The following is a 23497-nucleotide window of genomic DNA, read 5'->3' on the forward strand; positions in this document are numbered from 1 at the left end:
ATGTAGAATTTCACATTCAGAAGTAATATGCATAAGATTTAGTGATTCTCCTAGTTAATTGTACACGTTTAAGGCTGACTTCTGGTCAAAAACGATATTTCGTTTCATTAAAAGATTTTTTATGGCAAAATGTAACTTACTCCATAGCCGAGTGGATAAGGTCTCGGTCTTGTGACCCGTACATCCCGAGTTCGAATCCTGGGACAAAATATTGCATATAGGGTAACCCTCATTGTACGGATAACTCCTCCAACAGTTTTCAAGATAGGAAGTTGTTCTTTTGCAGATCAATTGCACATATATCAGAGGTATGCATATTGCTAGGATTTTGATTTCTGATAATTTATGAAAAAAATACCAGCTTTTCAACTTTGTCATTTTTTGGCAAAATATTGCATATAGGGTACTCCATTTCATCGATACGGTAGGTAGTGTTTATCAATTCAGGTTTGACATGGATTATGGATACAGTTCAAATAAAAGAAAACCCGGTTTGTTGTCACATTGACAGCTTTTTATCCCTAAACTGCAAATTTTCGCTTATTTGACATATGTATTTATAGTTTATTTATTATATCTTTCATGATAAAAAATATTACTGTAAATATGAATGATTTTTCTATGTGTGTTATTCCACCTTAAATTCTTTACTTAGATATGTTTATATATTACCATAAAGCTTATTTGATCAGTTTTGGGTATTGCTGCTCAGGTAAGTTATGTGACCTTTAGGCATCTTGTTTATGCTAAAAAAAAAACCACCTGTCTGCTTTTCTACACGTGGGAATGTAACGGTATTTGGAGAACAATCTTGGAAGTATAGTTTTGCTCACTGATATTTTTTTTTGGGGGGGGGGGTTCGGAAAAATCGATTTAATATTATATTATTAGGAAGGAAAAAATGATCCCCTTAAAAGATTAAGTTAATACAATTAAATTGCACATTTTAAGTGTAGTCACTTTTGTATTGACTAAAGGAAAGATTTAAACCACCTTTTAACGGATATACGTTCATTAACCTACCGAAATCAAATTTTTATTTAAAGCAATTAAAGGTTATATTAAATTTAATTTAGGCTGACACACTTCGATATTCTCAATATATTAAATGTATAAATGACAATACATTGTAGTTATTGTAATCTTTCATTTGGTTGTCATTTTATACTACCAGCAACCCCCCCCCCCCACTTTCCTGTTCCTTTCAAAGAAACAGTTGCTTGTCCTTTGAAATATAAAAGGTTAAATAAAGGTTGATTGGTTGGGGAGAAAGAAAAATGCCTCTCTAACTATAAAACTGTAGTGTAGATTGAACAAATTTGTTTTTTTTTTACCTGTGCAACATTTGCATTAATTTCGAGTGCTGTCCCACAAACCTATAATTGGAATGTTGACAATGTTGGTTACTACTTAGCAAATATTGGTTTTGCAGGTGTCCATTTAGTTTACGACATTAGTGGAATAACCATTTAGTAGTGAAAATTAGATATAATCATCTTTATAGCAAATGATAATTGGAGGAAATTTTTTTATCATGGATAATTTCTTTTCGATCAGAAAAAATGATTTTAAACGAGGGAATAAAAAAGTGGGAAAAAGAAAAGTCTGTGGACATGTTTGATAGACCGCGAACAATAATAACTGTTGAATGCTTCTAAAAACAGCCAAGCTCTCTTATCGGGGTAGCCATCACGTTCACCATAGGACTTTCTTATCAAGTAATTGTTCTCTTTCAATTCCCTGACCCACTACGTTTTAAGTCAAGAACGTGTCGTCCAAAATACATATATGTATATATACTACGTCCAGAGTGACGCCAGAACCAAAGAAGATGGCTGTCCTATCAAATGGATATTAACGTCTGCTGTTCCCGGGGATGGGAACGAAGCGAGATGCTCTAATTAATGGCCCGGATTACGACCCATATAAAGATGTCATATTTCCTGGTATGGACCCACATATTATGATTGTTATGCGTTACTTCTAACACTAGGAAAATATACGGGACCCTCCCTTTGATTTTGGCCGACGTTGTTCAATAAAGGAACGCACAGAAGCTTGCAGGGAAAAAAAATATCCCCCCGTCTGGATCACTTCAGTAGTTTGTTTATATTTGTTTAAAGGTGTTTATATTTTCAGGGGGATTTGTGTCCCCCTGACCGACTCTGGGGACTGGAACCGGGTTGTCCTCGTCTGAGAACTTGTGAAGATTCTCGCCTTGTTGTATTGGGATTAAATCGAGACAGTCGGGGTTGTATTCAGTTGACGTAATCGAACGCAACCCTCGGTCATTTCATTCTATTAGAGGCTCACGGTTAAATAGACTTTACATAACGTGTATTGAATTCTTAACTAAAACGTCTGAAGGTGTGTGCTATTTCTGGACCATGGAAAGACCGTACGCTTCAATAATTATATAAACCGTTAGTAAATGATTACTTCGGAGTCGTCAATGTGTGTAGCATAAATTTCTCAAAGTAGGACTTAATTGACGATCAACATACCAATGTGAAGTTTATTAACATACACATGAGGAACACATTACCGAGGGTTTCAGTATTTAATCAGTACTACTAGATATGAAGTCGATTCTAGCAGGAATTGCCCAGCCCACCCCTCTCGTCCGAGCAGGGGCTCTGGGGGACAGGGTAGTACTCAAGAGGGTACATCGATCGCACCCCAACTTCAAAACCATCAACCAGATAGGTAAGTCTATATTGTTTTTATTTATTAGCCGATGTGTTACTTTAGTTTATGGTTCACGTGATCCCTAAATATTTAACTCATAATATAATTATTATACGCACATATTCCTCTGCATTCATCCTGTCACAATTAATTAATATACATTAAAATTCACCACTAATGTCCTATCTAATTATTGTAGTTTAGTGGAGCAGTTCTATTGGTACATGTACATGTATAATAAATTTGTGAATTATAGCAATGCGTTATGTAGATACATGTATATCTTAAAAAATAAATGAATGAAACTCTCTCTATCTCTCTCTCTCTCTCTCTCTCCCTCTCTCGCTCTCTCTCTCTCTGACGTTGTGATGAGATGTGATGAGATAAGCTATAATTAATCTTTGCGAAGAAATTTGTCTTCGTCCCATGAACTGCTGAGAAAGAAATTAATTTCGTGTTTTCTGGGTTGATATTCGTGCCGGTGAATGAATGGAAAATGCAGATCTATGTAAACGACGTAGGCTAGCTAGCAGTTGTCCGTATTTATGACTGGCAATTTAATGGACATCGCTCAAGGTGCGCAATAAACATTTGTATCTAGTACCTATGTGTCAAATACACACATAAACTTATCCTCCAAAACAAGGAAAACTTGCTGAATGTTCCATAAATATTATTAGCAAAATTAACATGTATGCCAAAAAGCATTTTTTTTCTTTTAGGAGTGGAAACACACGGGGAACGGTTGATATCAGAGTAGATTTTGTACTATTTGTGTTCGAAGAAAGAAATATTAAAATTGATTTTGTTGATAGGATGAGGCCTATGTGTCTATAAATAAGAGTCCACTAAATAGCGCTCTTTCGCCAGTGTTTAAAAGGCATGATATATGTACATTGAATTGGAACTCTTTATTAATAGAAATTTTCTCATGCCTTTTCAATTTAAAAAAAAAAAGGTTAAAAAAAAGTTTTAAGCGATCGATTTGATTGCAAAAAAACAACAACCCCAGAGCATAATCTTATATATATAAGCTACATGTATGATACCGCAGTTATCGTGAAAACATATAATTAAAAAAAAATAATGCATTGCATGCGCGGATCCGGAATTATTTTTTTTTTGGGGGGGGGGGCGAGACAGATATGTAAAAATTTTACTATTTTAATTTGATAAGTTAGCCAATGGATTTTTTTTAGGGGGCACCCCTTTCTAGATCCACGCATGCATAATTGATTTTGTGCTTATGAACCTTTCAAAGTGTATTGTATATAGATCATTTTTTACAATACAAAATGAATTATTTAGAGTCACTTCCACTTAAATGTGAATAAATGTATTCACCTCTTTAATATTATGAACGTATACTTACCGATTTGATTTTTTTTAAACGAAAAAGTAGTTAGAGTTCTTTCCCTTAGACTAGAACTCTTCGTCATGAAACACGGAGGCGCGAAATTGTAGAATTTATGAAAATAGAAAACAATGTCCAGATGAAAACTGCCTAACTGGGGGCTTCTAAAGTTCTATAATCTGATCAGCGATGTAGTTAACGTGGTGGATGATGAGTGAGACGGAGGAATCGGAAGTTCGAGGTTATATAATTGATTATCCATTTTGAATTCATTTACATTAATTTCTCGGGTTTCTCTCAGAAAGTTGATCTGTTTATCATTCACTGTTCAATGTTTACAAACACCTCAAACACAGTGACAAACAGTCAAAGAGAGACACAACCCGAAAGAGCCTGTCACGACCTTTTAGTCTTCTTGAGTTCTCTCCATTTCGGGTTATTAAGGTATATATGGTACACCACAGGTCTGACAGGTGTGAAACAATTCCGTATTTTTGTATTCACTGCCACTCGAGCTAATCGCAGTTCTTACTTACAGATACAACCGTTTAAATCAATAATTTGATAGTTTTATCTTTAAGTTTAATTTACAGATAATACTGTTAAACAGTTAAATGATTGATTTAACAGTTTAATCTCTAAATTAAATAAATTAGATCTTGTACCGGTAGTTTAATGAATGCATGAAAATTATTTTGTCACAAATAGGCACCCAGAGAATTAAACAAAACCGACCACCTTGCATGGTGGACATCCGACATGCACATCAATCAATTTTCTACTCTCAGCAATTAGCATTGACTGAGGCATCAGGTTCCTGGAATTTTATATTGTACAAGTATTTGATATAGAATGGTTTCTTTCATGTCTGATGAAAGTGTTTTTGTGGGTTTTCACAATTACAGCATAATTTGTTCAACAGATGATTTATTGGTATAAAACACCAAAAGTATTATATATATGTCCAATATTTGATTAAGCTGATTAATTTTTAATCACATTACATATAAGGTTCATCTTTCACACATATAGATTTATTTGGAAGGGGAAGTATTTATAAAAAGCAACATCTAACATATTTACATGCATGTATCATTATATAATTATTTATCTAGACAACCAGCAGTCTATATATTAAATAAAGTTGATGAATAATGTGACAACTAGATGTTAGGAATTAAAATTGCCTGCATGCAGATCTAAGAAGCTACTGGTAAGTTATTGAAAGACAACTTTCACATAGCCATTGGTTTTTGGTCCACACCGCTCCCCTGGATGGATGGAAAACCCTTGGCTAGCAAAGAGGTTGAAAGATGAAATATATACATGCATATAGCTCAATTAAATTTAAAAACTAGTTTTATATATGCTACCCAATTTCCAGCTTGCCTCAATATGGTATCACATATGATAAAGTTATAAAATGATAATTAGTTTATTAAAATTCAATATTGGTAATATTTTCTCTGCTTATTTATCAGCAATTATGGTTTTTAATTTTTTATAGTGTATATTTTCTTAATGTGATATACATGTATGCTGTACATGAATCTTCTAGCTGGCATCTTCCTATACGCATGGATAGAAGATGGAGAGATTATCACGCTTTTAAGTTGTTCAAATTTTTTAAAATATGCACATATATAATGATTATCATGCCTGTTAAATTGGTGTAATAATATATAGGTATTGAAAAGTAAAGCCTTTAGATGTGTTTTTGTATGCCCCTGGTTTGTCAGTGGAGCATGTCCCCCTAATCTTTATATGTGAACAATGAAAATGGAAATGAATATATGTTCATGGGTATTGAAATGAACACTTTTATGGAGGTTTTATTACCGTGAGGAGCAGGGTTCAACAAATACATGTATCTGAAATTTCCAGCTTATGGGGTTCTTATTGGCTTGCAAATTTGACAACTGTGAGAGAATTAGAAATAGCTATTTATGGAAGTTTGTACACAAAGCGTTTGTCTGCTGGATATCATGTCTATAAGAAGATTAGACGTTTAATGAGGCAGGAATACCTTTTACTTCATTAGCAAGCTTGTGTATTGGGCTATTAAGTGACCTTGTCCTGTTATTCCATTCTGTCCACATAAGATTCCTAAAATCCAGTGGAATTTGTTTATGCCGAACTGTTGACAAGGCAGATTAGAGAAGAGTTTTTAAACACGATTGGGAATTTGCAATATACCCACTGAAGCTCAGAATTTTTCAAGGGGTGGACAAAGTCAGATTGTGGTAATTTATGCATAAATTGCCTGGTGTACCCCCCAAAAATGGATCCGAAATCCACGGTGCTGTGGCTGAACTCTCCCGAGAGCCCAGGTCCAAAGATGATAACCCTTCTGAGTCTGGAGGATGAGGAGGAAGACAATAAAGAGTGTGTGGAAGATCATCACAAGACTTTGAATGAAGACAGCTGTGATGGTCAGAATTCCCTTACTCCTGATTACGCTCAGAGATGCAGCTCGGATAATGAAAGTTTTCGGAGTCAGGAAACTTCTGACAGTGAATGTGGTAGTGTGTCATATACAGGAGGTAAATGTGTGAGGTCTTTTGATAAGAAATAAGCTTACCATCATGTTTATTGTACTAACATAAATGAATTGTTCTTGAAAATGTTTGATACAATTCATTGCATGCACTGGTACACCATTATAAGAAGTAAAATATCCATTGAAGTGTCAGTAAGTCTGAAGATATTCCTGAAATATCAACTGCCAGGTTAATTGATTAAAAAAAAATCCACTGCTCTGTATTTGGTAATGGATTTTTTTAAGGGGGAAAAACTTGCATCTGATCAAACAGTGGTTGACGAATATGTTGATGTGTAATTCGTCAGCGTGATGGATTAGCTGTAATGTGGGACACCTTAGTGCATCGCTACATTCCGAGGCTCTAAGATCTAACCTGTCAGTTCGTCGACTAGGAAATACTATCTCATATCAGATGTAATATATCTGAGCTGTGTAAATGAAATGCTCTGTTTGTCATGCAAATACATATGACCCTTGTGTAAGAGACTGTCTTAAGTTTACTTAAGAATGAATTCAATTTGATGAAGGCATCAAGTAACCTTAGTACTGTACTTTTGCTCAGTTATGAGAAACGTTATACATGAATTAACTTCAAATTAGATTAATAATTAGACTGAAGCATGTATATGAATTGTACTTGATGCTTTTGCTTTCTTTTTGATTTCTAAAATGAGTACAAAATTTATTTGGTCTACTACCGGTAGTTGCTTTTTTTCTCTCTATAGTAAGATTTGCCTCCCTTCTCTCTACTCTCTGTATTCAAATCGACTTTAGCATTAGATTATTTTAAAACAAAACTTTTTTTGATCAAGTATGTTTGCTAACGGAATTCAGAAGGTTCAAACTTTGCAGAAGATGTCTCACTTTTACTAATCCCTTTTTGAATTGCTCTGACTTCTGCCATTTTTTTGTTTTTCAAGTAAAGGAAACCACATTACTTGTGTTCATTGTGTATGTCAGGTTATGACATAAAAACAGCATTTCTCTGCCTGTTGAATTTGATAATGCTGTGGGAAAATATGACATGATTAAAATTTTTGGAAGAAAAAAAAAGAAGATAGAAAATATGATCGGAAGAGATTTGCACAATTATTGTAAAAGGATCTTTGAAAAAAGTTTTTAAATGTAGTGTTCTTTGGGAATCCTTCTAATTGGATCTGGAACCTGATACGTTGTTTCTATTGATGCATGTCTGGTGATGGAGTTATAAAGATGAGAGCATCATTTTGTGTGAAACTCGGGCCGGAAATTACCAGAAGTCTTGTTTTTGGAAGTGAGATGTTGTCGGCTAAGGAATATAATGTTTTACTGAGGAGGAATTTATATGGGTGACATTATGTGAAATCCTCTTGAAAGATCTTTGCATCTTATTAGAGTTTTATTGTATTGAGGTTTATCCTTTGATATTTCAAACATTTGTGAGAGCATATCCAGCTTAATCCAGGGTATAGCCTATCAGGATTTTTATGTTTTATGTCTAATCCCTACGAATGTTACCCAGGGGATGTAATAGAATACTGGTAAATCCTTTCGACAATCAATTTTACAACACTTGAAATCACTGTTTTTATCTAAAAAAGAGTTTGATTAAATCCTCAATGTTATAGATAGTGCACCTGTTATTGGGGAGCCGTTTTGTTAATTTGAATCCCTTTAACTCCAATCACTCTTTATTAAGGTCGTGTATCTTTGCGAATGCCCCCATTGAAGAGGGTGTCGCATAGTTCGGAGCTTTTTTCTGGCTAGTGACAGATAGGGATGTTTACTCTTGCCCTCCAATGAACTGAATGCTATGATTTATTGATTGAGATGTAAAGCCTCCAGTAGGACTTGTATTAACATTTGTTGACTCTTCTTTTTAAAATATTGGACCCTGTACGTTAAGCAATACTTGTGACTTCCGAATGCCTAGAACAAGAACTAGCAGGGTTTCTGACCTGGAGGTAGCAGGTTGATATAATGCCTTCTTTTCAACCAAAGTCCTGTAAGTATATAAGTTCAATTATTTTTAGAATTCTGCCCACGCTGTCTCTTAATTTTTGTAGGATATTTATAGTTCTTGATAGCAGTTGTGTTGTATTTTTGTTGAAGTTCCAGATCAGTTTTTTGTCTCGTAATCTGATGGACTTGAATTAAGGCACACATAAGAGTTGGATAAAAAATTTGACCTTGTGACCAACAGTGACCAACATTGGTACAAACTGCTAAAGATGTATTAACTTCAGGTGATGTTGTTTATGTCACTACTCTCTGTGCTTAAGGCAGGTATTGAGTTTAAAAGAAATTTTGCCAAAAATAATACCGATTGTGAAAGGGCCAGAACATTACTAGAATGTCAAGGTGGCTTGAGTTTCTCTTTATGGTCAGTTGAGAGTTATATATACTTGGCCCTTTGCAAAGGGGGGACTTAAAGATTGAGCATTATCAATGCAGTCATTACAAACACTGGAATCACATCCAGTGATGACCATCCTCATTATGTGGAATTAACAACATACCTGTTGATATTTGGAATATTTAAGTACAGTCTGACATCTCTGAAGCTTTGTAAATTGTGATAATTGAGAAATGATGGGCCTGTTGGAAGCTATTATACAGGAGTTGGACATCAGAGGTAGGTGTGTGTCCAGTAAAGGTTACATGCAATATTTTTCCTTCTTGAATTGTGTGTGCAGGTATTGTGTCAGTGTGGCTAAAAAGTTGAAGCCTTGCATTCATTAGCCAGGTAAGCATGCTTATTATACCGGCATAATATGCTATATTTATTTACTCTTGATTACTGTTTTCTTTTTGATCCTCATCTCTAATACATGTACTTATCTTGTTAAATTATGTTTAAATTTCATATTTTGTATCTTTTTATAATTCATATAAGAAAATGTAATTGATTCATGTAAAATAAGTTTTGCTTGCATGAAGAAATTGACACCAAGATTAACAAAGATTTATGAGTGTAATTCTTAGTATTCTAGGATTTAAATTCTCAGTTTTCTAAGCGTTTAATTCTTGGTATTCTAGGAGTTTAATTCATGGTATTCTATGAGTTTTATTCTTGTTATTCTGTGAGTTTTATTCTCAGTATTCTACGAGTTTGTTTCTCGGTATTCTGTGAGTTTAGAAACGATCGACAACCCTTTAAAATCTTGATGAATTATTGTGGTTTCTCAAGCTTAATGAAATATGTACCTGTAAACAATTTTTCTATGCAGTATAAACCTTGTTTAGTATCTTACTAAATCTTTAATATTCTTCAACCGCTTAAAGACAAAAATTGATCATTATTTCTTCCAACTGAGTGTATGATAATTGTTGTTAGCCCACAATATATTTCAAAAATGTATGTAAATTGTATATACATGCAGACATAGAGAGCCATATAACATGTATAACAGGATTTACCTTTGAAAGTTTCTCCATGTGTAAATGTACTTTTTGATTGTAATAAATTGAACATGGGATTGATAAACAGGTATATGTTTATTCAAATTGTGGTTTATGACTTCATTTACATCGAACTGTGTGTGTAATCCATCAATACTGGTATATATATATATATACCTGCCCACAAGGAATGTGTCACTGTATGCGAAGAATTCACCTGTTATTTACCTATTTGAATCCCCGCTAGAAAATTCAGCAGTGATTGAACATTTTTCGCACTGTTTAGAGAGCAAATTGTAGCCTTTAGTTTTATAATGCTGATTGTCTTGTGGTTGTGGGAAACTCACCGAGGCACTACAAAACTTTGCACAGATTTTAAGGCATGCCATTGGTAGATTTGGTGACAGTCAGTGGTTATAGAGTACGGGAAAGAAACAATTGGTGATCTATTTACTATATTGTGAGGCAGTCAGGCGTGACCATCACTTGGTATGTTTACCATGATAGTATATTTTGACCTACTCCTTCATCCATCTTCAAAGTGTCGGCTTTTTACGCGTCAATCTAAGTGGATCTACTGATCAAGAGGATATTTTGGTAACCCTTTGACTTGGATTTTCACACCAAGGTACATTTAAGCTCCCAGTTAATTATTATTTACCTTTATATAAGGCTTTTTGTCTTTTTTGTTTATGAGGTGTTTTTTTTTTCCTTTTTGTGGATTTTGCACTTATTGATGCTTTTATAGATTATAAGATACTTGTATTTTTTTCCTAGAAGCATTATAAAAACTTTGTTAAAGCCAGCTTTAAAAACAAGTGTTAATTATAATATCTATGAAGAGTCCTGCATATTCTTTTATGAGTTACAAGGTATCAATTTTGCCCAGGTAAACAATATGCATTTTAAGTCTGCTTAAACACTGCAGGGCAGTATTACAGTTGTGCTAACAATACTTATGTAGAAATGCAACATTAACCTGAAATTGACAATGTATATTGTTTTTCTCTACAAAAATATGAGTCAGACTTAAAGTTATCAGATTTGTACGAACATGTAATAAACTCCTAACTGTCACTATTGATGTCATTAATTTTTTTTTATTAATTTGTATTTTTGTCCATAACCATTTATTATATGTCTTAGAAAAAAAACTAGTGCATTATTCACTAGTACCTGGAATATTAATTCTTTTGGATGGTCATAATGAAAGCCTTGCAGCTTTGAATTACTTTATTTATTCATATATGCTGGATTTTCATTCAGTTACTTGACAGAATCAAGCCTGTGATGTTTTCTTTTAAGAGCTAGGTCACTTACCTGAATGCACCTTGTCTTTGCTTGCATGCATTTACTTGGACTAAGCCGTGGAACATTGTGTAGCCTAATTACACATTTTTGTTTGGAATCGTTAATGAACAGCTGAAAAGTGTTAATTTCTGTGTTGTAAGATGAAGTTCTCTTGGTTTTTATGTGTTAACACTGTCCCTTACTTGTAAGGTCATTATTCACAAGGAACTGTTCTGCCTTATGCCCCCCACTACCATCTTGTTCACCAGAATTGTTTGTAAATACGTTGACATGAATTCTTCTTTATATTATGGCTATTTTGGTTTATGACTACCGGATTGTTGTTTTCGCAATTAGTGGCAGACTGGAAGTGCGATAATTATTAAGGAATTTATCTACAAGGACTCCCTCTAAGGAAGGTGGTTTATGCAGCTTGAAGTGTAACAAACTTTATGTAGAGACATGCCTGATTTTATGACATGATTATTATTTTCGAGCAATATACTAAGTGGCACTTTTTGCTAAAAATATAAATGCTAGTCATTTTGGATATTTTTTTTTATTGCAATATGAATAATTTTGCACAGGTGAAATAAAGGCATTGCTCAAGAATGCATATGTACGTTCAGGACATTAAATTTCAAGTGAACAAAAAGTTTTTTGTTTAAAAGGTAGGTACGGAACATCAGTGAAATAAGTGGCAATATTTGTTATCAAGTTTGTTTTTAGATTATATGGAAAAACCCACTGATCCACATGAATCAATTTGTTATTACAGTATTTATATCAAGTCTTGCATGTTATCTAACTAAACATTAAAAAATAACATACCACTAAACTGTTAGTTTGTCATATAGCTCATTGCTGATCAATTTCAACAGGTGTGCATGATATTACTGGTAATCAATTTTAATCAGATTGTTGTATTTTTTCTCGACCAAGTCAATAATACATGTGTATCCTGCATGTTAATCCACAATGCTTTGTTTGGAGTTGTGTAAATTTGGTTGTGAACTAAGCATTCACCTGAACTGAGAGAAATCGTTTCCTTGTTGGTTTCAGATTGTGATACTGATGGTTGGGATGCAGGACTAGACGATATGGAGTGCCAGAGTCCTCAGTGTCAGCACAAGACCATAGCCATAAGGGTAAGACAGGAGTTACCTATTATAGAGATGGTGACGGCATTTACCAGCTAGTAGATAATGCAATGACACCCATTTTGAATATGGCACTGTCAGAAACCCTTTACAGTTGATTATTATGCTCAGTTTGATAATAATCAACTGTAGGTTTCTAGCTATATGGGTACTGTTGAGAGTGAGTACCCTTGGGTAGTGAGTATAATTATTAGTGAGTAAATTTAATGGTGCAAAGATGCAATGTGAAGGATATTGTCAGGGGTGCTTAAACATGAAACAGTTGTATGATTGTATGACAGATAGATGGTGGTGCAATGAAAAAGGAACAGAACTAACTGATTGCAAGTGGTGTGTTTGAATGGTATGTTTGGTTTGTGTGGTGCAAAGACCGATCATGATGATGAGTGAGTGTAGTGGTGAACGAAAACACCATGTGACTGGATGGCTACAAGTGGTTATAGATGGTTGCTTTTGGGGAAAACACAACCAATTGAATGGTTTTGTGTGGTGAAAAGAGAGATGAATTATTGTGATTATTAGCAGTACAGTGGATGGTTTAAGTAGTTAAAGGACAAAGCATGATGAAGGATGGTTGTGAGTGGACTAAGAACACAGAATGAGGATGGGATGGTTCAAATGGTTCAAAGACATGACATGAAGTTGGTGTGGGTTAAATTGCACAAAAATGCATAAAATTGGGATTGCATAAATGGTGCAAAAACACAGCATGAAGATGGGATGGTATCAGTGGTGCAAAGACACAGCATGAAGATGGTATGGTGCAAAGACACAGCATGAAGATGGTATGGTGCAAAGACACAGCATGAAGATGAAATGGTGCAAAGACACAGCATGAAGATGGAATGGTGCAAAGACACAGCATGAAGATGGTATGGTGCAAAGACACAGCATGAAAATGGGGTGGTATCAGTGGTGCAAAGACACAGCATGAAGATGGAATGATGCAAAGACACAGCATGAAAATGGGATGGTATCAGTGGTGCAAAGACACAGCATGAAGATGGTATGGTGCAAAGACACAGCATGAAGATGGTATGGTGCAAAGACACAGCATGAAAATGGGATGGTATCAGTGGTGCAAAGAAACAGCATGAAGATGGGATGGTATAGATGGTGCAAAGACATATAATAAAGATGAGTTTTTTAGTGTGAGTGCTATTTAGATATGCAGTGAAGATAATTGTGAGTTGTGCAATACACTCCATGAAGAAGGCTGTACATTTGTAAAGTACTAAGTCAGGATCACATGGGAAAAAATCACCATAAACGTTTCAGGAATGGAAATGTATTAAGTTATGTTTCTCAGAATTCTGACCAAAGTCTAAAATTGTTTTTTATTCCAGTCATTGCTGCCTCATAAAGGGACATGGCAGCTCTGCATCAAAGTATTTATCAAAACAATGCTGTATTTGTGTTACAGTGTACACTGTAATGAAGCATAAATTCCAATCTCATCTTGTTATTCTCTACTCCAAACTAGATAAAGTGATTAAATTTCAGCCATTCAAAGTTAAGAAAATTATGTCATAAGTGTTTTGTTGCCAATACCCCTATCCATGAGTTGGTATAAAAATGATTCTTTTGTATTTGGAACTTTCAAAGGCAATGTGAAGCAGAAGCCATCAGCCATGTAATACGAGAACAGCTAGATAGGAGTCATCAGTCAGCCTCCTCTCTGGACTTAAAACTTTATTGCCAATTTTGTGTTTAAATAAGGAATACTTCAAAGAGTGCTGTAACAAAGAGAAGAATGCCAATGAGTTGTATGTGTTGAGGCAGAAATGCAAGGTAGAAAAGTTCAGAGCCGAACTCTTGAGTTCAAATAAAATGCAATAAGGTCATTGACGTTGAAATAGGGAATACACACTTATTGACAGGCCACAGTATGGTTACAAACTTTGTGACCAAAAGTGGGCTGAAATTAGAGAATGAAAATGACTGGTTGCCCTGGTCCCATGGTATCACATGTCAACTTCATGCTGTTTTCTTCATATTGAAGTGATGGGTAGACCATCTTTTTGAAAGAAGACAAGGGTATGGCAAGTGAAATTCAGACCAAATGAATGCAAAGCAACAAAGAACTGGATATGACAATATGCCTACAAGCATGGACTCTGACTACACTTTACCATGTATGGGGGTAGTCTTGATTACTGCTGAGGGCCTGAGACACAAATCTGGTTTTGAAATCTCAGTGACCCTTAGTTTATACATGTACTTTAACTGCTGGATTGAATGCTAGCCTCACAGAAAAGTCAGTTTGGACAAAATGCATAGTTCTAAGTCCAAATAAAATTTTCTCAGGACTGTTAAGAATTGCAGAACATTCTTAATTTAAGGCACATTGTAGCCAGCTAGGATTCTTAAATGCTAGAACTTACTGGTTAAATGTAAAGATGTTTTGTTATCATTATTTGTAAGAGACTACCAAAAAAAGACCTGCTGAATGGAGTAAACAGACTCATTACATTATACATACCGGGGTATGCCATGTTTACCCAATAGAGTTATCTTTACTGTATTATGGGGCAGCTAATGTACAGGAGTGAAATTCCAGGTACATTAAGGTATCGTGACAACTCTTTGATTATGAATAATTTTAATTCTAAATGAGTATATTCTCACTCTAATGCGTAAAAAAGCTGTAAATTTTTTTTTTATCATGACAGAAAAAGTGCAACACTGTCTAAAGATGAAAGCAAACTAAATGTATGCAAGATAATAAAGATTGTGTTTTTTAGCAACATAGTGGGAGCCAAAAATTGTGTGTGTATGAGTTGATCATGACATTGATGGTTTGTCAGGTGTGAGATCTCTAGAGTTTTACCTGTGTAAGCATGATCACCTTGCCATTGTGAAGATTTGTCCAATTACCAAACAGCTCAGTGAAGGAAAACAACTTGTTCCTTTTGATCTCCATGAAAAGCTTTCAATCAAGCTGTAATTTTAGCTCACATGGCGTTTTATTTTATTAATCGTGTCTGTCTCTGAAACCATAGATGTGAATTGATACAGGTTTTTTTCTCTAGGCAGTATGACGTGACATATTTATATAAAAGGAAAGACATCATTCACCAATATACCCATATGTGGTGTTGATGTAGAAAATTAAAGGTCCTGAATGATGAATAACTTAAGAAATATATGATCATGATAGATGAATTGACCGCTATTGTTATGCAACATCTGTCAGTGTTTCTTGAAAGAAGCAACATCTGTGAGGTATAATATCAGGTTTGAAACATAAACATGCATAGTGTATTAATATTTTGAGACAGTGCATCAATATACATTGTACTGGTACTTAGAGTTCACATCTCAAGTTTATTTACTGACTTAGTAAGTCCAAAACTAGCAAACATTTTTGCAGTTGTGCTCAGTCAGTTGCAAGATTTTTGCATGTAGTAGTATTGTACAGGACTGTAGCTCTGACAACCCAATATTTCACCATAGCTAGAGCTGTAGTTCTACTTCTGTAAATGGTATGCAAAGGAAGCTTATTGAAATTATTATATAATATATAATAATTAATTAAATAATTTTATATAATGTAATATATAATATTATTATAACTTCCCTCTCACTCTCCTTATATAGACCCCATATCCATTGTTCAGCAATTTTGTGACACTTTTTTACTTGATGCCTGTTCAGCAAAGTGGGTGATCACTTGCAGTGGCCAAAAGTTGTGGGTATAGGGGATTATTGAGAGTGCTTGTGATCCCTGAACAGGTCTCTGGTGAGCTAAATGATCCCTGAACAGGTCTCTGGTGAGCTAAATGATCCCAAAACTCCTGCCTCCTCCCATCTCTCCTTGACACTCAGGGTCAGTCATGTAATACTCTTATCTGTTGTTCTCTGAGTGTTCATTCATTTCTTTAGTGTATACAAAAAATGAGATCTTGGCAAACAAGTGTCTGAACCAAATGAAGTTTTTTGTGTCACTGTTTGTATACAGTTTTTTTTGTGTCAATGTTTGTGTATACAAAAGATGAATGTATTTAAAAATGACAACTGGCCTGGAGATTATTCCCTCTGTTCATATTTATCTATGTCAGCAAGTTTGCTCACAGACTGTTGTTTAGTGAGTCAGAGAAAGGTGCAAGGTTTGGCAAGATGGCATCTGCCTCCTGAATATTAATGATTTCCTTAAAAGACTTTCTCTATAAAATTTTGAATTGTTAATAGCTGATAAGCTATGCTAATGTGATAAAGTTTAAATTTATAGATGATTATCTGCAGTAATACTGATGTTAAGATGGTATCTGAGATTTCGCTGTAAAGAATGGGATTTTTGCGTTGAATGCTTTAAAGGAAATAATACTTGTATTTATATATGATGTCAAAGATAAGGGTGTTTACTTAGATGCACCATGATGAGTTCGATATCATCATGTTTTAGAAATGAGTTTAGGACATAATTTGATATATCTGAAAAGCTGTTGGCAGGCATGCCTTGTTTAAATAAAAATGAGATGAAAGATTACTGACAATAGAAGAGGCACTCTAACCATTGAAACGCTAACAACTAGGGAATAGAATATGCAGGTTGTTTATTATTTGTTTGCTTAAAGTGTAATTTCAAAGCAAATATTAGGTTTGCCGGGGTAAAACACCCGTGTCTCTTTAAGTTGCATATATAAGGCACCACACCTCTCCTCCTCGTCCATAGACTGTCTCGTGTATGGCCACGACTCAGTGGCTCTTTTTATCCTAGATTTTCTTTTCAAATAAAGTTGCTGTTGGCTGGCAATGAATAAATCAGCACATACACCACTACCCCCAATGTGTTTTATCAATTACCATAACTGCTCGATTCACCACTTTTGAAGTGTACATAAAAATTATCTGATTGTTGATTCACGATCATTCAAAATTCATCTTCTGGATATCAGGATATCAATTGGACAACCAATCTTTTGATGAGAGTGAGATCAGAGATTGGCCTATACCACACCTTGTTTCCTCTTCGATGACACAACCCCAGCTTTAAATGGAACCGTTTTGGAGAACTATAAAGGAGACCAGCGGGAGCTATTTATTAAGTTTAAATCCCCTCCTCTTTTGCAGGGTAGTACTTACTTTTGCTTAACAAGATGAGCCCTGTCAAACAATTAGTCATCTTTCTGGTGGACTAGCATGGACTGTCAACAAAAGTAGCATGGTTTTGAGATCCTCTAGGTTATGCAACAGATAGGTGTAGAAGGATTACAAATCTCACTAGAAAAACAGCAATTGATGGGGAGTCTTCTATAGAGTGAACAGCGATTATTATGATATGGAACAATAAGCAGATCTCTCCAAAACACAGTCTTTTGTTTGCATCTGGTGAACTCCAAACCAGCAATAAAGATGTTGAAAAAAGAGGATTTAACAAGATAAGAACCTATTCAACATTGATCAGTGAGGTTAGCAAACCGTTTTATGCCTGTGTAACTCGTTAAGAGATCCCACTATGTATTGCGAAGCAGGTGCCACATGTCTTTGTAGGTGTGGTAATTAGGGGTCCGCTCTCTTTTCCAGGTCAGTATCATTGACTGGAAAAGGTAGGAAATATCAGGCTTTTTTACCAAGGGGGATCGTGTGAAAAAAATTAGTGCATTTATCTGGCCTTTTCTTCAGGATGTTTTAGAAAGGAGTGTTTGACTTGATTGTAGGTTTAAATTTGGATGTGTCCAGTGATGAAATGGAGATGGAGTAATTTATGGATTAACCTTGACACAATGTAAATGAAATCTTTGTAGGTATTCTATTTTGAGTTGATGCTGTTGTTGTTTGATTTTATGTTTTCAGTTTATTTCGATGGCCTTATGATTTTGATATGTTTGAAATATATGAGGTGCCGACACTATGGTTTAAATTAACTCTGGATAAAATTTTGTCATTCATATGCAACTTTTGATTTATTTTTTATCAGTCAATATATACAAGGATGTATTTCATATAAAATTTGCCCAATAAATTAGGAATTAAAGGATGTGATATTTTTGAGTTAGCTGGAGTTGAAAATTGAATTATCAAGTGTTAAAATATCACTTTGCCCTTTAAAACACCTAAAATCTTCTATAATTAATCCTTGCAGGCTACTTCAACTCAAGCAGGTGGAAATGTAAGATCTAGCTGTTTGCTTTTCAAATTTCATTCAAAATTTTTAATCCCAAGTAATGACAGTCTTTGTTTGAGGTACTTGAAGGTTTGGTATCAAGTTTATATGTGTCAGCTTGTCTTTATTCATGAAGGTTTATAATTAGAAAGGAGAGCTGTAAGGACAAAATATTATCTGTAGTTCCTTCTGAAATAGAAGAAATTCTATATGTATGCATGGTTAGAGATCTATGGTGTTCAATGAACTGGCCTTATTTTTGTTTTTGCATTCAACAAGTAATAGCTTTCCATTTTCTGTATTTATAGTTTAAGAGTTCTTTAGACTTTTGGTCAATCAGGAAGGGGACTAATCCGATAGAGATAGTAAGTGCTAAGCATTCAAAGTTTAAGGAAGAGAGGTCCTTATGTAAATGAACACAGTGGATGCCTCTTTGATGGGCAAGCATGAGATATAAGGTCCAGACATATTGATATGTTTATGGAAGGCCTGAGATTAGGTGGAATGTGTCTCTTCTGATCTTGACGTGGTTGTAAGTAATAGAATGAACTTTTTGACTTACTGACCCTGCTGAATGGATTGTTAATCTTCCATTGACGGCTTATCATTAGGAATTGGTTTTTGATGGATTATAGTTATTGTTGTGATTTGTTAGAGTTGACATTCCCCCATGGACTAATAGGTTATAAATCAGCTGGAAAGAGTTATAAATCCTCAAGTGAAAGCTTATCATAAGATAATTCTAATATTCTTTATCAGTTTTAAAGCTTTTAAAGTTGAAAAAAAATTATTTTGTAGTTGAATCCAAAGGAAGGGATTCTATACAAAGAATGTGATGTTAATTCCTTATTCAATAAGTCCAGGATGATGATAATGGGTGACTCAATGCAATACTATCGGAAAATGTGAGGAATGTGTTGATCCCCTCTGAAGGATCTTGTTCAGGTGCTGCTAATAGCCAATATTTCTCAGGATAAGGATGCCCAAGAAAAGCAAACCAAAGAAGATCAAAGTACTAGCTGCCCGCCAGTTGTCAACTCCGGAAAAACCAGCCTCCAAGAAAAAAGTCAAATTAACACGTCAGTCTCATTCGTCCTCGGAGATCTACCAGCTGCAGACCAATAGCAGTGTCGACGACGACAATGTGGACACACCTCCACTCAGCAATAGTAGGCCCACTTCACCCCTGAACTTTTTTCTCCCGATTTTGGAGTATGGGTTCTCGTGGCCCAGGCGGAAAAGTCCGCTGAAATTGGCCACGGATCAGAAGAGGGTCAGGAGTCCTTTGTTGTCCTCCTCTCCAGATAGCGGTCTACCTAACTCTCCAGCCTCTGTGTATGATGATTTGTTCTCCCCACCTAATGAGACTAAAAAGAACAAGGAGGTTCTGTCCCTCCCAGAGCCTGACAGAAACCCCTCCCCACTGTCAATGGTGTTGGAACACAATTCCTCATCCTCTTGCAGTGATGGAGAGACAGAGAATCAAGATCTGAGGTCAGTGCTGGAGGCATTAGATTATGTGATACAACGTGAACACGATGACAAGGAGCATCCCTATACCACTATCAAACACGATTCCAGTGATGAGGAAGACACTAGTGATACACTGAATAATAATCAGGATTCATCAAACAACACTAGTGATTCGGTGAATAACGAATCTCCTAGTAACTCATATGATTCACCCAGTAAATCACCAAAGGGTTTGGAACACTTGAATGGAATCATAAAAGATGGTAAAGGATCGGTGTCCAAAAGAGTTAGGTTTAACATAGATAACTCAGCAGAGATTAAGAAAGGCAGGAACTCGGATATTGTTAAGGCTTTGAGTGAGCCCTGTCTGTATGGAATCACTGTGACAGTGGTAGATATACAGCCTCAGGAAGGGGGAGGGGAATGCTGTACTGTCAAAGAGACATTTCAGGCTATGGTAGGTATACCCTCAGTATAGCAATACATGTATTGATATGTACTCATTAGAATTGTAACCTGTATAAAATATTCTTCCAGAGCTGGTGGTCAGAAAGGAGAAAAATAAGCTGTACTGTAATTGATGAAAAGTTTCGGGATGAATATGCGGCCAATATATATACTGAAACTATTTAGAGAAAGACCCTTTATCAATTCTATGGTTTTCTGATTTTCACATAATGATTTAGCTTTTGGTCATTATTAGTCATAGTCCCTTTATGATGATTAATTGTACATGAATTTTTTTCCTGATAATTTGAATCATGTTGTCAAAGATGAGTTCAATCAGATAATGAGGGTCATCTTAATTGTCATCAGCATGTCTCAGAATTATCAGATTGCTTAGAATTATCAGATTGCTTTGCTGCAGTGGTTTGTTTGTTACATAATTTGCCAGTCCCTCTACAGAATTGTTTTTGTGTGCAAACAATATTTGCACCAGGACTTTTAATTTTCACCTCCTACTCGTTTTCAAATTGGTTTTGTAAAACATCCTGGTTGAACAGGTTTATTTAATCAGGATTTTAAAGGTCACTGGTCTAAAGAAATTGACCACATTATATAACTTTCATAATACAAATAACAATTACATTACTAATGAAAAAAAAATGTTTGCAAAGTTTTTAAAGATTTTTGGGGCTGATTGATTTAACAATGAAAAAGATCAACTTGAAGAAGTTGGTCCGACAGGCTGCTCCTCTTCTAGTTCTGACATACTGTATGAGGGGTTATTTTGGTGATTATGTGAAGTATTTTTCTTTATTTTAATTTTTGCAATTCCCATATTATTCGCTATATGATTATATAATTGAAAGCTTAATTTTGGTAAATTGGAATTTGGCTATTCAGGTAATTTTTATGATAAACTGCCAAATTCCAAAAGCATCACCCCACCCCTAAAAAGCTGTTGTAGAGTACCGGTATTCATGATGAAAAATAGTAATCTTTATTGATTGAGATGAAACAGACAATTTAATATTTTGAGTCGCAAAATATGGTTGGATAGCAGCCATTCCAAAATGATGTAGTGTGCATCTTAACTTGACTAAGATTCAGCTCAGCCAAAAAATAATAATCTTTGTGAAGTATATTAATTGTGTTTATATTAAACTTCATTTCAATGCTTACTTTGCTGCATGTACTTGTAAGTACTCCAGAATAAAAATCAAGTTATATCAATAATACTTAAAGCCATTTAGTACAAAAAAAGGAGTGTATGGAGATCTGTTTGTAAGCCCAATTTTTTATAAAGATTGTTATCCTTTTTCATGAAACAACTCGTGTGGAACATTTTCCTCTTTATCTAAATAATCATTATAGGTTTGTCACCACCCAGACTGTGCAGAGAGCAATGGAGGCCATCCTCTGCTCATGTGCAAACCATGTGACAAGCGTATCCATGGCAGCAACGAAAACAGCAACCATCTGGTCCTTGATGCACCCAAAAAGAAACTTGGTATGACCTACTTAAGTACTTATTTTACCTACTTACCACATCATCAACACACAATACCTTGTGATAAATAAAACTATAGATATACAATTATATTATGGTAATTATTTAGCAGATCTACTGGTGTAATGTGTATTTGATATGCATTTAAATTGTTTGGCAGTTAAAATTCAATTTTAAAATTCAATTTGTATTGAAAATTTCATTATCAAATATTCAAAGTTTTATTAGACGTGATTGATACAATATTCAGTTTATTTCATATATCTACATATATTTGACATGATATTTAGAAATGAAAAAAAAATCATTATTTCATTTTTAGATATTGATGCAATTAACATATAAGTTATTTGGTAGAAATATAAGAGACTCAATGACACATATACTGATGATGAGATCCTAAGAAGGATTATTGATGGAATTTAATGATTGCAGCATTAGGTTGATTTACTAAGTAGATTTAATTTATGATATTTCACTGCAAAATTATGATATTAAGTAATTAATAAGCTCATTTATCGAGATAAGATATAATGTACAAGATTATTGTGACACCAATTTTGCATTTTAAAGGTTGGGAGTTGACTTTTATATTTGGAATTGGGAATGTATATTCTATTCAAAGATAAATTTCCAATTGATAAAGTAATGATAATTGATTTGATATCGATTATACATGTCATATTTTGAAGTCTGCACATCTTGGGGGGGGGGGGGGGGTCAAAACTAGTCAGACAGGAAGTAAAAGATTTGCCTTTATTTGCTCGAAAAGAACGTGGCTTTGTGTGCCAACCCAACCTCAAATGTGTGGTTATTGCTGGAATAGGGTGAAAATTTGTTTGAATACAAGGAGTCAGTGTTTAAATATCAATCTCTTATCAAGCAGGCCTAATAGAGCACTACAAATGTACATCATGTGAACCAGTCTGATATTTAGAAGGATAACCTGTTCTAAACTGTGTGTTGATCTAGTTATGTAAAAAATTTTCTAATATGACACTTTTACCGAAACAATTTAATTGGTTTGAAAAAAAAAGAAATGATGGGATATCTAGTATCAGATTGGAGTCCTTCAGCATGTAAACCATATCTCTATGAATCAGACTTGGTAGTGTACATGTGTACAAAAGCTCCACTACCTCGTCTTTCATCCCTGTAAATCTATCCAGTTGATTTTCTGGGTTGAAATGAGAGGCCAGGCTGTCAAGTGTGGCCGTCGGGTATCTCGGGTTCCCACTCTGATCTGGCCGGGGCATGAAGTCATTGTAATGGCGGCTGTCAGGCTAAAATTAATTGGGGGATGATTTCGTAGGTTTGGCTCAGCTCGGCCGAGGGTCCTCCTCTCCTAATCTCGGGACTCGCAGTGAGTCCCACTCGGAGCTGAATCGTAGACACACGGCCCCTGAGGATGAGGATGATGATGCTGTGGACGGGATTTACATCAAGAAAAAAGAGGTCCAGGAGTAAGTCCACCCATTCATATATTTTAATTACATGTATATAGTAGTTTAATTATTCATTGTTTAAAAATAATAAATTGATTAATCAA

General features: G+C 34.9%; 1 protein-coding gene across 14 annotated transcripts in view; it reads left to right on the top strand.

The window, feature by feature from the left end:
* Positions 1-1982: 1982 nt before the first annotated feature.
* Positions 1983-23497, top strand: part of LOC105329757 (pleckstrin homology domain-containing family G member 5) — a 60103-nt gene continuing 38588 nt past the window's right edge. For 4 of the 14 annotated variants that reach the window (XM_066079688.1, XM_034481468.2, XM_066079689.1 and 1 more), the window contains exons 1-4: positions 17302-18158; positions 19320-20451; positions 21813-21948; positions 23261-23411. In XM_066079688.1, the coding sequence (XP_065935760.1) occupies positions 19501-20451; positions 21813-21948; positions 23261-23411 (1238 nt within the window). In that variant the 5' untranslated portion in view covers positions 17302-18158; positions 19320-19500. Of the gene's footprint in view, positions 2707-4169; positions 4284-6242; positions 6586-9068; positions 9199-10435; positions 10594-12317; positions 12404-17299; positions 18159-19319; positions 20452-21812; positions 21949-23260; positions 23412-23497 lie in introns of those variants that run through there. The other 10 variants (XM_034481474.2, XM_034481476.2, XM_034481473.2 and 7 more) reach the window with 10 other exon arrangements.

Source organism: Magallana gigas, chromosome 3 (genome assembly GCF_963853765.1).
Source record: "Magallana gigas chromosome 3, xbMagGiga1.1, whole genome shotgun sequence".
In the NCBI taxonomy this organism is placed as follows: Eukaryota; Metazoa; Mollusca; class Bivalvia; order Ostreida; family Ostreidae; genus Magallana; species Magallana gigas.